At 35.3% G+C, this 17,359-nt stretch overlaps 1 protein-coding gene across 2 annotated transcripts; it reads left to right on the forward strand.

Annotated features, from left to right (window-relative positions):
* Positions 1 to 4,124: 4,124 nt before the first annotated feature.
* Bm2118 lies at positions 4,125 to 16,679 on the forward strand (the record flags this gene model as incomplete). Of its 2 annotated transcripts, XM_043082772.1 has the most annotated exons (21): positions 4,125 to 4,421; positions 6,312 to 6,590; positions 6,676 to 6,797; positions 7,548 to 7,650; positions 8,031 to 8,097; positions 8,367 to 8,502; positions 9,327 to 9,469; positions 9,924 to 10,051; positions 10,426 to 10,583; positions 11,035 to 11,167; positions 11,308 to 11,448; positions 11,703 to 11,900; positions 12,736 to 12,890; positions 13,097 to 13,282; positions 13,606 to 13,797; positions 14,035 to 14,240; positions 14,407 to 14,620; positions 14,865 to 15,003; positions 15,219 to 15,326; positions 15,752 to 15,967; positions 16,467 to 16,679. In XM_043082772.1, the coding sequence occupies 21 exons, from the start codon at positions 4,125 to 4,127 to the stop codon at positions 16,677 to 16,679; spliced, it is 3,534 nt and encodes a 1,177-aa protein (XP_042938706.1). The 2 variants fall into 2 exon arrangements, with proteins under 2 accessions (XP_042938706.1, XP_042938707.1); XM_043082773.1 differs by lacking the exons at positions 4,125 to 4,421; positions 6,312 to 6,590; positions 6,676 to 6,797 and having other exon boundaries at positions 7,573 to 7,650.
* Positions 16,680 to 17,359: the final 680 nt, after the last annotated feature.

A 17,359-nucleotide genomic window follows, 5' to 3' on the forward strand; every position in this document is an offset into this window, starting at 1 on the left:
GTGACTGTAACTTTGATAACATGCAACTTGAAACATTCTTCAGCTACCACTATTTTTGAGTTGTTTCGGAGAAAATTATTTCCTCCAAAAAATCTGATTATGGATTAGGATCGTAACTTTTTTTCGGGCAATTTCTGCTAGTTGCGTGAAGCTTCTATTCTAATTCTTAGATGTCAGGATGATTCTTGATGTTATTGTCACTTATTTGTTGTGTTTGGAAACTTTCGAAAAAACATTGACCTTCTTAAATTATTTTCTGGTTTTGAAAGCTTTCAGTTCCGTGGCGAGAGTTCTCAGGTGTTTAATTTTCACTAAAGAGCTAAGTTTTTATGAAGGAAACGAATGTCAATAGCATATGATATTAGTAAATGTGAATACTGCAACAAATAACTCTGTACAAATAATGAAGTGTTGCTATTTCCTGTCTGTTCATTTATATTTCGTTCGCTAAAATGTATAAATTGATGAAGAGGTTATTGATAAAGTGTATTCGCGTCATTATTTTGATACCTCTCCTCTATAAATATGCGAAATGTATAATTGTTCTCGGCACTTTTTTCTTTGACCTTCCTTGGTTCCATGTAATCTTACACACTTGTAATTTAATCTTCCCTTGCTGCTCCATAACGAACTACAGTTCAGTTGTTACATCAAATCATGATGTGTACAAATCATAAAACAATCCGTTCCTTTCCCTTCAGCTAGCTGTGTGTTTTCACAGTGTCACAATATTACGGCATTTTAAGGTTTTACAGAATGGCGTATAAAGATAATATAAGATGATAGGTTTTGCTGGTTAAGATTGTTAGTTTAGCAAAACAATACAGTTTGAAGTTTTGCAGTTTGCTAATGTTCAGTCCAGAAACCTAGACATGTATTCAACAGTTCGTCTGGTTAATACCATGACGAAAGATGTCCACTCGTGTAATTCGTGATTAGATTTCTGTTTTCCTATCTTTTATGTATTTCTCATATATTGTTTTCGGTTTATTGGAAACATCTACTGTAAATAGTGTCTTTGCGATGTCATAAAAAATTAAGCCATCTAATTCTCTCGATAATGATCCTTTACAGCAGTGCGAACACTTTCGAACCAGGAACTTCAGAAGATTCATTACAGTTATCTAGCTATACAGTAGTATAGCACACCGGAATGGATGTAATTCCCTAAAATTCGTTTTAAAATTGACGTGCTTTTTCACTGAATTTTTTCTAACGTTGAGAAAAACAATGATCATCTAAGTTGGGCTTGGAATTGCTAACAGACTTCGGTTGACAGCCAAACATGCTAATTGATCACTTAGAGGACACATCTTAATAACGAGGTTACTGCTGCTGAGCGAAGAATAGACGGATGATCTCTAGCCTGCAACGGATGAGCAGGCTAACAGGTACTGGCAACTATTTGCTTCTGATCTGCAATACCTTTCTTAATTTCACTGTCACTGGATCAGTAACTGTTAAGGAAAGCATAATTGTTTTTGGCCTCACTTTGTTGCAACTCAGCTTTTCAGAACAAAGGATTTATTCTTGAAAACGGATCCATCTGTGCCGGATTGATCCCTCCAGAATCACTAATTACATATTCATTCATTACCATTTATGAAAACTATATGGTTTCAACTGTACATCGTTTAGTCGAAAAAATCCCAAACCAATGATTGCATTTTTGACCGTACTTAGACCAAAAGCGCAATTGCAACAAGCTTCCGGCAATAACAAGAAGTGTATTCGCAATGCTGAATAAAATTCTCGAAAGGAACTGACAAAGATACCTGAAACCCTAACTTTTCACTGATCAGTGAAAATGGTTGCCATCGCCGTTATCAAACTAACATCAGTCATTAGTACTAATCAATACTATTATCATTATTATTAAATTGCAAAGGGACGCGAACAGTCTTGTCCGGTTCTCACGTAGATATGTTTACCGGAAGTGATAACGTAATAACGCGTGTTAAGAATATTTTGCAGCCATCCTTACTTTATGATTGGTGGACAGCGACACTGGCTGGCTAATTTTAGGGCCAAGAGTGCATTGGGAGTTGTCTTCGGAAGCAGATAACTGGAGCAACACGCCGAGAACTCGCTACTGCGGGATATCCGGAAGAGCAAACAAACAGTATACCAATTCTCCCGTAAACATTCATCCGGTCTAATCCCCGTTCAGGAAATCACCATCCTTCCTTCTTGCTGCCCGCACCCACCCCAGACCTACCCGTCGAGTACCGGGGAATCACCCGCCATCCCGATTCGACACTCACACCCAACCTCACCACTCAGCCACACATACTGCTTTATTGATTACACTGCTCTGACTCTCCCCAAAACACGTGCTCCCTCACTACCACCTCACTTTTATTCATAGTCGTTGTTATATTACCATACCTCTCCTCTCTGCCGCTCTCTCCTTACGTACTTCTGTCTGTCTGTCTGTTCGTCTGTACATGTGTGTGTCTGTCGGTCAGTCGGTCGATGAGGGAAGGTAATTCGTGATGTTGATGTCATCTATTGGACCCGTTCGAATGGATATTGTCATGTATGTGAGTGTGTGTACGTCTATATACGCGTCTGTCCACGAGTGAGTACGTGTGTGTCTGTCTGTCCGTCCGCCTGTCTCTCGGTCGGTCGGTCGGTCGGTCGGCAAATGTGGTGCTGAGTGTGTCTGTGTCTATTGGACCCGTTGGAATAGATATTGTCATCGCACCAAATAAGTTTGTTGCTTTTCAGATTAATCCCTGATTTTGTTGTGCACAGTAACCGGAATGGTAGCTAAGTCAATTGACTGGGGCTATGACAATTTCCATGTTGCACGTATCACTTGGGTAGTGAGTGGGGAAGGGCATTGAGACAAGAGGACAGTGTTATGGGTAAATAGGTGGTTTATAGGTAAGCACAGGGATAGTGACATTAACTGACAAATATAAGTGGGTAAGTCAAATGGTAAATGATATGCAAAGGAAAAAGTAATACTACTCACAGATAAAGTAATAAGTTTGTTGGTCAGTATCAGTAATTACTGATGGAAGATGAGTGAAAATTTGAGTTAGCAGCTGATAATATTAATGAATGAGTAATAAGCATTGCTAACATAACGTGGAGTAACTTTCAGACAAATAAGTAGTAAGTAAGTAAGTGATAGCAAATAAAGTAAAATAAGTAATGCAACATTTGCAGCGCGAATACCAACACAGCAGGCATTCACCTGTAGTGCTACATAGTAAGGAAGCAGTAAGATATGAATAGGTAGGTGAGATTCATCCAGCTATGCAAGCAAGGAAGATTAAGATGATTGCTTTAATCCTGTTAATCCTGTCAGGACTGACGATCGATGGAGAGTTCAAATACTGAGGGACGTCACTCCGCATCCGTAACTGTCCTATCTATCCAACGGCAAAACAGGTTTCTTCCCGAATTGTTGCGATTAAGGCAATCAGTCGAAATCCTCGCTGGAACATATTTCAAAATAATTTGTGCTTTATCATTTTCTGGACGATATTTTTGCTGAATTGTTTGTCGTATGTGATGCTATAGTGGTACTGTATTAAAGGACAAATCTCCCTTAAAATACATATGCGCAACTTTACATTTATGCTCCTTCTATTTTTTTTTCCCAAAAGAATATTATATATCGGAAAAGGATAAAGTCTCGTTTACTTCGAGCATTGTCACTTACTTTGTCGAAAGGTTTTCTGGGAGAATGCATAGCAGAAGCACAGAAAAGTGAAATCGTTGAGTTGAAAACGTACGACTCAAGTCATAATGATAATTCGGGAAAACGTGTATGGTTCAGTTCATAGTGATAGTTCGGGATAGTACTATTTTTTGCGATTTCTTTATTAACTCTTTTTATAGCCATTTTTGCTATATAACATGGACCATTTAAAAAAGTGGGGAACAAAAATTGGGTTGTCAGGAAAGGACCGGAACCTATTATTTTATTGCACTTTAGTAGATAGCATATCCCACTCTGTCCGTGTAAATTGTACCAAATTGAAATGTGTTCCGGAATAGCTTCTGCGATACATAATGAGCTGACATGCTGAATAGAGTCGTGGTAGAAAACGAATCATACTTTCAGTGCTGTCCATCTTACACCTTTGAAGTGCAGGACAAAGGACTTTATGAAGTCGAAACGACCCGCGGTGGGTAAGCGTGGGAAACAGAGTAGGAATGCGGCAGGAAATGGGGATTACCTGCAGAATCACATAAGTGAGGAGAAACTAGAGCCTGCTTATGTTGAGCTCGAGAAATGGCGTACCAATCGAATGAATTACCTGAAGTCTCGAGTAAGCCATATTCATCTCAAGTCACCATCACCTGCAAATATTGGAGAATCGACCGATGAAAGATACAAAGATGGGTCCCCAACAACTTCCGAAACCGTGATAGCTTCTCAGTCTCCATTACAGATGGCTCAAGTAAGTTTGCTTTTTCTTTTTCAACATTAAGAGTTTCAATTTTTCCGAGAATAGTGCTGAAATCTGTGATCACTGTCAGGATATAAGCAGTGCAAGGGGGAATATTTTGATAATTCCTATAACTGCTTCTCTTCTATTTTGGCAGCTAAGAGCTGACGAGTAGTTGGGAGGAAAATTTGTTAATTAGCTTACATTAATACTGATAGTTTAGTTAGCTGAGGTGAAGTCGTCAATATAATTTCAAAAGATATGTATTTGTGGGTTTCGCTTTTATCGCTTTTATTGCAAACCATCCATATATTTATGAGTATGTTTATGACTTCGCAATCCGTTTCAAACCTTTCACTTCGATTTCCTGTCATTTTTTGACTTGAATCCGGTCATATCATCAGAAGCTAGAAAAATAAATCATTTCCCATAGCTTTGCCTCACCAGGTGCGACATTAAACATATGATTTAAAAATGATATCGCCTGATCCACAGTTGAAACTCATTCCCGAGACTGAAATTCTTTCCCTTCACGTCAAAACGTGATATATTTCTGAATTTCATGCAATTTGCTGCTCTCTCTTACTTGCATTATTTCTTTCCTTGTTTACTTTCTTATTTGTAGTACTTTCATATTATTTGTCGATATATCTGTGTCTATCACTGTGTGCGGACGCAAGAATGCTCCTTCCAAGCACTAACGTTGCATCCGTGTTTCCTACCCGTAATTCACGTGTCAAACATAACTCGTTGTTAGATCAGATTCTGCTGCTATAGCTATGTGGGAAGGATGGACAGTACGTCGACCCATATTTGCTTCCTTTCAAAATAGACGTGTTGTTGGGTCAATGAAATTAGCCTCGCATTTGACACGAACACAACTATTCACATTTGTGTCAGCGTTCTTTTGCTGCGCTGCTAAGTGTCCAGCCCAGAAAACAGAAATACTATTACTCTTTGGTATCTCTCAAACATTCCTAATTCTTTTCTGTACAGATTATTCCGGTTACATTAGGGTCGTCAGGGACATTCAACCATAAATTATTAAATAAAATCATATTTGTTTAACTGACCGATTCTTCTCCATTACTTTTCCGTAATTACTTCTTCCATTCTTTTTTGATATTAAACCAACCCATTGTCCAGATTTTTACTTATTGTTTCCATCATGCCAGTTTTCGTCATCTTTTTATAGAGTAGTACTTCATTATTTCCTTGTTCAAACCGGCTCTATTAATTGTTTTTGCTTTCGTCTTTCACATCCAGTATTCTGGAATTTGATTCATTAGGTTTGATTAACTCTGCACCAATGATTCTTCTAAAAGTATATCGTGTAATTATGTCTCGTTGCTATAATCAGGTCAGTCTGTATATCTAGAGTATTATCAGGAAGTTTCCGATAAGTGACAGTTCGGGATATTCAAGCTGGCGACTGATTTGGTCAAACATTTTGCATAAAATCATGATAAAGATGAGGCAGAAATTCAATTCCATTGGTTTTGCATTAGCATAGAGTCTGCCTGCATGCATTAGTCTGTCCGACTACTCATTTTGAGTGACGGATAAGTATGGTACCGTTATCTCATATGATATTTTGTAAGTACATTATCGTATATGTTATGGTATGCTAGTAATATATTGGCTTGGTGTTTCGAAGTGTTGTTTCACTGAGTTAGAATTTCCGGGATATCCGATTGATTTGAAGCGAAATCAACTAGATTTGGAAAGAAAAAAGTATCTGATTGAGGATGTTGCGGAAGCTTTGTGAAAAGTTGAGTAGAAATGGAAGTTACTTATTATTGACTCATTTGAACTTTTTGGATCTCTTAGTTGTTATTTTAGGGTATTTTAGAGATTTGTAATATCTTTTCCTTCTATTTTAATTCAACTTCCAAACTTTAGGCAATGAGAGCAAAAACTCCCTTAAATAATCAGAAGCAACTGGTACAAAGAAATGCATCGAAATCGCTATCCAAATCGAATAGCTGTATGCCATCATCGGGAAACAATAATGTTATGTTGAATGGAACAGATACTGTTGTTCCAGAAATTATCAGGAAAAAGAAGCGAAAAGTACCGTCACGGCATTTGGATTTTATATCAGATAGTGTAAATGAAAGGAATACAGATAGCAAACATATTACGATCACCAGATGTTTAAAACAATCACATAAATCTTTGGTAAGATATTTGTTCTGGCAGTCGTTGCTTTTTCTTGTTCCTATTGCTTCTACCGCTCTGTTATTAATGTTTCCCGAAATTTCAGGATAAGCAAGCATATCGATGCAGCAGTTGCCCATCTTTTTTCACATCACGTCGTGGAATGGCCAATCACTGTAAACTTCATGGGGCCAATAAAAGATTTAAGTGTGCTTCATGCGATTTTGGGTATATTTACATTTCTCTTCCTTTTTCAAAAGAAGCAACAGCAGCAGTGCTGAATTTCATAAATAATGAGTAGCTGGTCACATGTTAGTAAAACTGTAACTGTAATAAGTTTTCATTGAATGTTGATAACGTTAGCTAGATAGCGGAGATGATGTGTGGCAGTATTCAGCGTACATTTATGAGTACTTCTATAATAATGTTCAAATTCGCCTATTCCGCCGATCTTGACCTTGACTACGATTTACTGAACTAATATTAGTAGTTGAAGCATTTAAATAGCTATTTGGTGTGCTATTTTTGAAACGGTATGCATATCAAAGAAAGCAGTCCGAGTCGAAATGATTACCAAAAATCAACTCTTCCATTTTTTTGTAGTGCATTGTCTCAACAGAATTTCATTTGATACATACGAATCATAGACGTAGTAATTTGAATGCTTTTCATACGAAAGTTTGACAATGAGATTATTGAAAAATAAGGATTAGTTAACTTTAAAATGTCACTACTACTTTATCGCGCTCAACTGTTCCCTCGTATAATTTATTTTAAAATTATGGGCAGATGTGTACGGCGAAGCTTCATAATTTATCTACTTTTATCAGATATAGACTTCATGTCCATAATCGAAACTCGATTTTAGAAACATTTGTCGCAAATAGTTAAGGGATATATTCCCCGTTGCAATTTATTGTCTCATTTAATGAAAATATCGATTTGATCTGTTTTTATATTAAATGATTGTTGTTACAGTTGCGACAACTACAAAACACTTCATATGCATAAGGCGTTTCACACGGCAGCGAGCAAGGAAACATCCGAAAACGAAAACATAGCTTCGACCCACCTTGCTCTGGTATAGTGATTTCATAGCGTTTTTGACATTGGTGGAGGGTTAAAGGCTCACCGCGCCTCATTTCCTTTCCATAAGTCTGACAATAACAACAACAACAGCAAGTAGCAGATTCTTCTTTCCTATCCAGTCACGTTAGTAGTGACAATTATACTTATGTCATTACACAATGGATTATGACCCGTGGATTATGAAACGAAATAACAGAATTTAATCACAACTTTACCTTGTTTCCTTCCTCGTAGAGTACACGCCTTGGAAGAACTGTACAAAAACATTTCTTGATCCTCATTAAATTCGACATCAAATAATCTTTAACGAAACAGCGGCAAATGAGTGATAAACACCTTTTTATCATTTTAAAAGTAATCCGCTTTTTATAGGTAATTGATAGTTGTGCTGACAATGAAAATGTTAAAAGGGGAACAAAGGGTATAGATGAGAAGACAGGTTTGCTTTCACAGTTTAAGCGTTTCTGAAATTTAAACGATGCTAATAACTAGTACTTTTTCATTTTCATTCAAACATAACTCATATTGTTATTAAACTAATTTAATCTTTGTACTGCACATTTTATAATCACTAGACTCATCTTGTGCTGTATATTCAGCATCTTTTCACTCTTTAAGCTTCTGCGAATGATCTGCGAACATTTGAAATCAAAACTGATAAATCAAAATCTTTGCTAGATTAATTCTCCATTTGTTCCAGTTTTCCAGGTTCAGTTATTACATCTAATCGTGGATTCGCTTGCATTGAATGTCCGTTCATATCGCGTGACCAGAATCGATTACAGAAACATCTCGTTGGACATCGCCGAACGAATGGATTCAAATGTTCGCTATGCACTTACATGTTAGTTTACAACTCTCTTTGATATCTTTAATCGCTTCTCAAAAATCATGTCCAACAGTTCTGTTTATATAAAGTTTGTCATGTAGCTTCTTCAATAACAGATTTGCCTTTCATACAGACGGTATGTTTCGGTAAAATATCCGGAAGTTAACAGAAATATGAAAAAACAATTGTTAAATCACGGACAATCTGACCGAAGTTTAGGCAGTGAAATCATCATGTTTATCAGTAGCTTCTTGCTCAGCTTTGTTAGCAAATAAATATTAAAATAGGTATAATGCTGGAAGTGTAAAAATAAGACATTCATAACCATCGATAAACTGTTTTTTTCTTCTTTTTTGAACTTTTTAAAATTATAAGTAATAATAGTAGTAATAATAAGTAATAAATAATAATAATTATTGTTATAAAAAATAGTAATAGTGGTATAACTGTATGTCTTTATAATTTTGTGGCTTCCAGTATACATTCATATATGTGTTTTGCTGGGTGAAAGATCGCCAGCTAGTTATGAAACTTGTGTGAAATATTACAAAGATGTAATCGGTTGGCAGTACTTCGGCAGTATTATGGATCATTCAATCATTGCTCACTTCTTTCCTTGCTTCTCTTTTGCCTTTCTTAAATTTTTCGCTTTATCTCTACACATGTCACTCACACTTAACTCATTCCTTATAATGAATTAGAGTATTTTCCATTACTCTTTGACCCTAGACAACAGGTAATAACTTATAGCAATCTCCTTTGATGCTCACAGGTCCTCTACGTGAAGTTTTGTACAGTTTTGAAGATTTTCCTTAGAAGCATCGTTATATTACTTATAGGAGTGCATCAGCTGGATTCCTGAAGCGTCACTGCGAACTGCATAAGCCACAAATATATCAGTGGCCACCTGTTTACATTGGCAAGCGTCCTTCACTTGCTACACCTGCTACGAGGAATACACCGGATCCTGTAGCGTCTGAAGGTAGATTTCTGAACCTGCTGATTATTGCTGTTCGCTTGGCGGAGACACCTTATCTGTCTCACCGAGCTCAATACCCAATAACTGTAAGCATGTGATGGAATTGAAGCGAGTCGGAACTGAGACAGTCACTGTGACCTGTCTAATGATTTTATCGAGCAGTGATTAGTGTTTGCACTTCGATTAGAAAAGATATATGATTTGAAGAGTGTGAGGCTGGTATTTTATTAATAATGGTGCGTTGAGACCTTGTCTTTGCATAATTTGGGAAACGGAGAAAAAATGAGAGTCTTAATTTCACTTGGTTTCTGCCTTGTGCTTTCATATCAGTAATTATCTCAAACATTTTAATATTTAATTGCATTTCATTAGTCGTAAATGGGAACCAGAATTTCGCCCAGCAAATTTTGCTAGTATATGTTTAACACTGATAAATGATATTTAATAACTTTTATAGGATACGAAGAGCAGCAAAAAACTTCGAAAAGTTTGATTGTATCATCTTTGACAACTCCTTTTGTTAGCGAGAAGCAACCTATAATAACTGACCATTCTAAAGACCAACCTCTAATACATCGTTCGAGGGTATTGTTTAGTTTCAATCCTTTAAATTTGTGTGATTTAGAATTAAAAGCATTATTTCTATTTTAACTGTAAGCATTTTTATACAAAGATGGTTGAAGCACTTATGATTACAAAAGATTGTTAGAATGAGACATGCAAGGCATGCCCGAAAAGTGTGAGAATGCTCAACATGTTGTTTTGCAGTGATATATTCCTTACTTAACTTAAGTGTTGTAGAATACTTTGAAATAAAACCTGTTTTTTCAATCAAATGGCATATAGCTCTGGGATCAGAAATACCCTTCCTTAATGATAATTCATTTTAAGTCGAACTGGTGATAATAAAGCTGAAATTTTGACTTTACCATTAGAAGTCATTTTAAATCTCATTTCAGCGAAAGTATTTATGCGGCTTTTGTCGTCGTCATTTCAAGAGTTATACCCTTCGTCTCTTACATTGCATTATCAGACACTCGCAGAATATTGCAAAGGAAAAATATAAATCATTACTGAGGGAACGATTGAACATGTGCTACGGTGCTGGTGATACAACGTTTGTTTCTTCTCTTTACGTCTCAATGATATCGTTTTATCACTAATCAATCCAGGATTACCCTTTTACTGAAAAATTTCCGAACTGGATCCGTAGAATATCATTTTGAAAATTGTGCTTCATAGATAATGATTTTTTCTGTACATTGCATGATATTTCATCAGGATTTCAATTATTTCTTTAATCATGTTCTGTTTTGCCTTTCCTATCCCCATGTGTTACAAGAAATAATCAGTAATAGTTGTTGAACTATCACAAGAAATTTAAAAATCAAACAATTGGCTTAAATCACAATTGATTATTTTATTTTCACATTTATCGTTCCATATATTGTAAAGAGACAATGGAGATTGTAAAATTTATTTTGCTGAAATGCTCCAAAAGTTTTCTTGTAACAAAAAGAAAAAAAAAATCAGTTAAGTAAAATAAGAGTTGAAAACATCATTTTCAGAGAAGAAACAACAGATAACTATAGTGTACCAGCACGATCTGTGCATCACTGTTCTCACTGTCCCTTTACTTGCAAGCAAAAATCTCGTTTGCTGCGGCATGAAAATAAGCATATTGTAAAAGCCGAACATGAAGTTAGTTTTGCAACCGGATTGTTACATCCTTTTTTCATGAATGTTGGTCTTTCATCTGACAATCTTTATGATTGTTTAGTGCCGAAAATGGCTAAGAATGTGGTGGTGCAGCATTTTCTCTTATAAACCTATATTTGCAGTGCAAATACTGTACGTTCTCATGCCGTTCAACAGTTGTACTGGTGCAACATCTACGACTTCACCAGCCGATCCCTAGGCTTCTTCAAATGCCTGGGCGCCCAAAAGATCTGCACTCTGAGAAAGCTTCGGCCTCTGCCTTTGTACGTACACTTTGTATTTTGTTACGCTTCCCCTTATTCCTCATTCATTCATTTATTCTGTCTTCTACTGGAAATAAATGAAGTAATAGTTTCCATTCGCGAAGTGTTCTTTATCTTTTCTATCCCTTCTATTATAAAGAAGGGATATCCAATAAAGATAATGATGAAAACAGGAGTAAAGGGAAAGGAATGTTAACTTTTGGTCGTTTACATGAAAAATATGCTTTGATCTTCACACTTATTTGTAATTATAGAAAGTGGAGAAGTGCAGTGAATGTCCCTATACAAGCCGACATATTTGCGACTTGCGAACTCATGCACAGATGCATATCGGGAAACGAGAATTTGCATGCGGGCAGTGTACATATAGTACAAAGCGATCTCACGTTCTCGATGCACACTTACAACTTCATATGGCTGAAAGAAAAGGCATCACTTCCGTTTCCAATAAGGTAATCACAATGCTTCTTCTACTCATACTTTCGATAACCAGCTTTTCAGGTCAAACAAGTCAAATATGTATCAAAAATAATATGTGAGTGGTTTTGCATATATTGCTCAGAAATCTAGCATTCTTGTCGATACGCGACAGAGCTAGCTATTTTTCCACTCTACTTAAAGTAGTTATTTATATCAGAAGTCGCTGATTATTTTAGTGGTTGCATCTAGCTCATGATAATTGGTATAGAATTCGGAATAAGTTGCATTTCATATATCAGCATGCATAGCAGCATTCTTCGAAATCTCTTTTAAATACCGCTAATAAAACAAACGAAATTCACTTGAACTGAATTTCTCAACTTCATGTATGGTTGAGAATTGCAGTATAATAATGATCGAATGATTAAAGAGAGTGCCGTATTATTTCATAGATAGCTAGAGGTCATTGCTGCAGTGCTTAATACTCCTCTCTGCCCCTTTCCTGGTCAGTATCGCAGTTATGAATTATTAGTTATTAGTAGTCAAATTCTTCGGTTTTTAAAAGACTGTTAACTAACTGGAATATGGTGTACAGGATTGGCTATAGAGGTCAAATCAATTCTTAGCTAACTGAGAAGCCAGTTTTGCTGTGTTTATCTCTATGTTTTAAAATATAAGGTTGCAACATTATTATTTTTTTGATCTATGCACGATTGTTACGCTGAAGCTCTTGTTCAAATACGTTTTTGGATTAGGAGAGTATTACGCGTGGATTAATGTGATAGATTACAATCTTCCGTTTAGATTGCTTTTTCATAAAATCTATTAAATAGAATATTGATTAAAATCATTCATTCTTATGTGCAGATGCGGAAAGGAGATGGCTTCAGAAATCATTCTATTTTACGGCGCAATGGCAAAATTGTAGGAGAACGAAGTGGTCATCAATTTTCAAACGTGTATATTTGTCGTTGGTGTCCCTATAGAACACGAATATGCGCCACACTTTTTATCCATCACAGGTTAATTTCATAGATAAAATTGTTTTAAGGTATATTATGTTATGAAATTGTTGTAAGGCGTCATATTACTTTTACGGTTTTAAAGTTTAGTTTTTTCAGACATGCAATTTTGCTTTTAATCATTGCAATTAAAGTTTGGATGTTAGGGTGCTATGTAAAAGATGGCTTTGTAAAAAAAAAAAATCTAAATGAACATTGGAATTAAGGAATCATTTATGGAATGGTCGATTACGCTGCGAAAAATGTACGTTCAGTACCTGTTACGAAAGGAAGTTACGCGACCACGTGAAGTTACATTTACCGACTGAACCATTCTCCAGTACTCCATCAAACAAACCTTCTACTGTTAACAACAAATCCGCTAAGCTTCAAAATGGCGAATATTCTTGCCAGTAAGTTAGCAGTTTTGTTGGAAGTTCTAGCTAACTATTTTGTTGCAACGATTATAAAAATGAGAGCCATAGTTTTTTTTTTTTTTAGTTTCGGGTGATTGTTATATTTTCCGCCATCATTGGGCTTTTATTCATTTATTTAAAAAAAAATTCTTCGCGGATGAGCCAAAACAATTTTCTCAATGAAATGTGTATAGTTGAAATATTTGCTGGGAAGTTTGTTGGTGATGTGAATAAATTGAAACTTCTTTTACAAGTAATTGGACTCGAAATTCAGTTTTTATTTTCAGTTATCATTGATTTTATTCTTTGTTCTCTTTGAGGGAGTGCCCATTTACGTGTAGTGGTTATGGGAAATTTTGGCACCATAAGCAAAAGCATCAGAAGCCATCACGCTATCAGTGTGATTTATGTAGCTATAGCGTCGGTTCAAATTTCTGTTTGATTAAGCATCGCCAATGCCACAAGAATCACAATAATCTGGAAAATTGTGATGCGAAAATCGAAAAATTCATGTAAAAAATTTTTATCTTTCCTGCAACTAGTTTTTCTAAATTATTTATATACTTTGTAAGTGCATTTAAGACGTTTGAATGAAAGTTTTAACTCAACAGTTATAGATTTAAGAAATAAAATAGACAAATTACATACTTAGCTTCAAACAAGCGTATAAAAGGTACTGAAGACAGTCCTTGATGATGTAAATTATTTCACTCTTTGCATCCTTTCTTTCTGCACGCAGTCTTTTTTAGAGTTGTGAAAAATTGTTATTCGGAAGAAATTAATGCTAATGGAATGAATGTAGCGGAAACAGAAGTGAAGGAGGAACAGAAAGGTTGCATAATAAATTCGACTGATGAACTCTTGCTCAATTGTCCAAAGGATGCAAAAACATATCAGTTCAGTTTGAGTCGTATTGCCTTGAAACTACCAAATTTTAAAGTGTCGAATGATGCAGGTAAAATTTAACATTGCTGACTTCATTTTCTTTAATTATTTGGCGATACCGAATGAAGTTAGTTCTGTATAGTGTAAATGCCTCTTTTTTCTTAGCTGATCGTAGAGCAGCTGGAATTCTACAGGGAATATTTATTATTATTATTACTGTTAAAATTACTATTTAGAATCACTGCCTAAGACTAAGACATTTCGCTGCAAACAGTGTCCTTATTTTGGAACTGATGAAGTGCTTTTCAAGTATCATGAAGAAATGCATGTCGGACATCGTCAGTATAGTTGCAATTTATGCACATACAGCTCTCTTTGTCCCATTTCTTTACATAGGCATTTGAACCTACATTTTCCTTCATTGTCATCTCGTTCGGCTGCAAAAAATAGGTTAGTTTTTATTCTTATGTCAAGTCTTCTCATCAGCTTCTTTGAAAATTGAAAAAGCAAGTGAAAACTTGGTGAGGCATTTTAGAAAAAAGAAAAAAAAAGTTTTCAAGACTGGGATTATTGTCTCAACCTAAAGATTTTAAGTATGGATAGAATTAGGAAAACGATCTATTACAAATACTTTTTGTTGTGCTGGGCTATGTTATGCCGTTATCATTCAAAATTCGTATCAAAATATTTTTAGGAAGCGATTACTAAGACATCGTTATCATCAGAGCCCTGAAACCATCCCTTCAGATGTTAAAGTTCATCAGTGCACTATATGTTCGTACAAAACTGCCTACGAGGATCGCTTTGAGCAGCATCGTCTTGATCATGCTCTGGTTGGCATCTTGATTTCATTTTTAAATCTGCAGACTTTTTGGGCCTTGAATTTTACCATCTTTAGTTGGAGTATTGGAAAGAGGTAATACATTCGTTTCTTTAATTATAGACTTTCGTAGTCTTCATTATCTTGATGAGATGGTGCTAAATGATGAATAGATTTTATTCTTCATGGTTCTTATATGTTGAATTGAGAGGGACTTCAAATTTGTAGCACATACAACAGCGGTTGACAACGTCCATCAAGCGAACAGCACAAAATACTTTTGAACCATTTGTGAGGCCGAAAATTCGTCGACCGGATAAACGCTCAGACAGACAGGTTAGTGATCTTAGGGTCATACTATACTTTCGTAATAGTTCTACCAAGTTTTAGAATGGGAAATGTAACTCTGATCCTTTCTTATGTATAATTTATGATGTGAAAAGAATTTCATAAGGAAAATGTGAAGAAATTTTATCTTTTGAAATTTGCAAAATTTGAAGTTATTATTTAAAAAAAAAAAAAAAAAAACTAGTCTAAATTGAACTTGAGTTAGGAATGAGTTTTCCTAATGTTTTAAGTTTGGACCTAATCATATTCCAAGTTTTTTTGTTTTACACATTTTTTTTTACATGAGTTACTTACACTACTACACTTCACACAACAAAAATGCAAAAGACTTAGTATTATTTTTAGTATCATTACTTAAACCATTTATGAATAGAATTAAATATTGAGTTTGCATTAAATGTCAGAATTTTCAGTTCACCTGTAGCAGATGCTCTTTCCGATGCGATACAATCATAGCATACAATACTCACTTTGAAAAACACGTGGTAAAATCGTTCTTCACATGCAAACTTTGTGATTATTCATCAGAAACTAAAAATGTTGTTGATTTTCACGTTGCCACGCATCACTTGGATATACCAATATCGTTCTTTTACAAAAAAGCTATCACGAATCGCAATGAATCGCAGGCATTGATTTATTTTTTAGCATGCATTTAATGATTTGTTTCATAATACATTCATTTTTCAATGAGGCACGATAAATCCTAATTCAGTTGTTGATTTTATGCTTCTGACTTTGTTGAAACTGATTCAATAAAAATGCATAGCTTGAATTATTAAATAAGAAAATTTGAACTGAGCTTAATGTTAAATTAAGTAGAATATTTTTATCTTAAAAAGTGGTTCATTATCTTACCAACTATTTTATAATTTGATAAAAAATGATTTAGTTTGAATTTTAGACATAGGCATAGTCATTCTTCATTACCTGAAGGACATTTATATGGACAAGCAAAAATATGGTTGGTAAGATGATGTACCATTTTTGACTACTTTTAGGTTAACACTGTGAAGAAACAATGACTTAAAATTGAAACTATCTATAAATATTGACTTCTAAAGCGCTTTTTCCTGAAGATTAAGAGACTAATTTGTAATTTCGTTTGTACATGATTTCATTTTATAGATCAAGTTGAAAGATGATGTGGGCTGCAAGAAATATCCCCGGCAAGAGTTGAGTTGTTGTCGATGTGATTACCGTACGTTTGTGGTGGTCGAATTTACGCATCACTGGGAACGAATGCACTGTGATCGGGCTCAAAAGGGTGATCGACGGATTGCCGAGGAACTCCGTATGGATATGGTGCACTCAAGCTGGATTAGAACTGTTGATAATTAGTAGTATTGGTTGAATTGTTTTGAAGTTCTTCTTTCATTTGTTGAATGTGACAGTCTTTCATTCTCACTTTGTCATCAGAATTTCTCATCTGTTTGTTTGATATTGATAGTTGAGATCAGTGCTGAAGTCTTGGATATGTCTGGTCTGGCGGACTTTAGCTGGATGATATATTAGGACAACTAATTGACCTTTTAAGTAGTTCTATAAAATATATTAGCAAGAGTTGCAGCATTGTTCCGAAAAAGGAATAATGAACTGGCAATGTGTGAAAAAAAAAAAAACGAATTAGTGAAAAGTTCTTTGTATTTAGGGAATAATATTCAGGCGAAACTTTGTTCACTCATTTCTTCTAGTTCTTTTTTCATTATTTCTTTCACTTTCACTTTATCTACAATAACATGTCACTCCTCGTACTATTCATAATTTCTCGATTCATTCAGAGTTCAAATTGCTTCTGTACAATATATATTCATTTCATGCTAGAGTGAAATATTTGTAAAAGGGCTTTTACCAGAGTAAGTTATCCTTAATAATTAGCAGAAAAATATTTATACTCTCCTTCTTTTCACCTGACGTATGTATATTAAGCTGAGTTTAAAGGCGAAGTCTGCATTTCAAGCACCTTTGCGTTTGAAACGGGTAACTGTCTCGCAGACACAACCGTGCTAAACATGTATGTT

This window comes from Brugia malayi (genome assembly GCF_000002995.4).
Source record: "Brugia malayi strain FR3 genome assembly, contig: Bm_008, whole genome shotgun sequence".
In the NCBI taxonomy this organism is placed as follows: domain Eukaryota; kingdom Metazoa; phylum Nematoda; class Chromadorea; order Rhabditida; family Onchocercidae; genus Brugia; species Brugia malayi.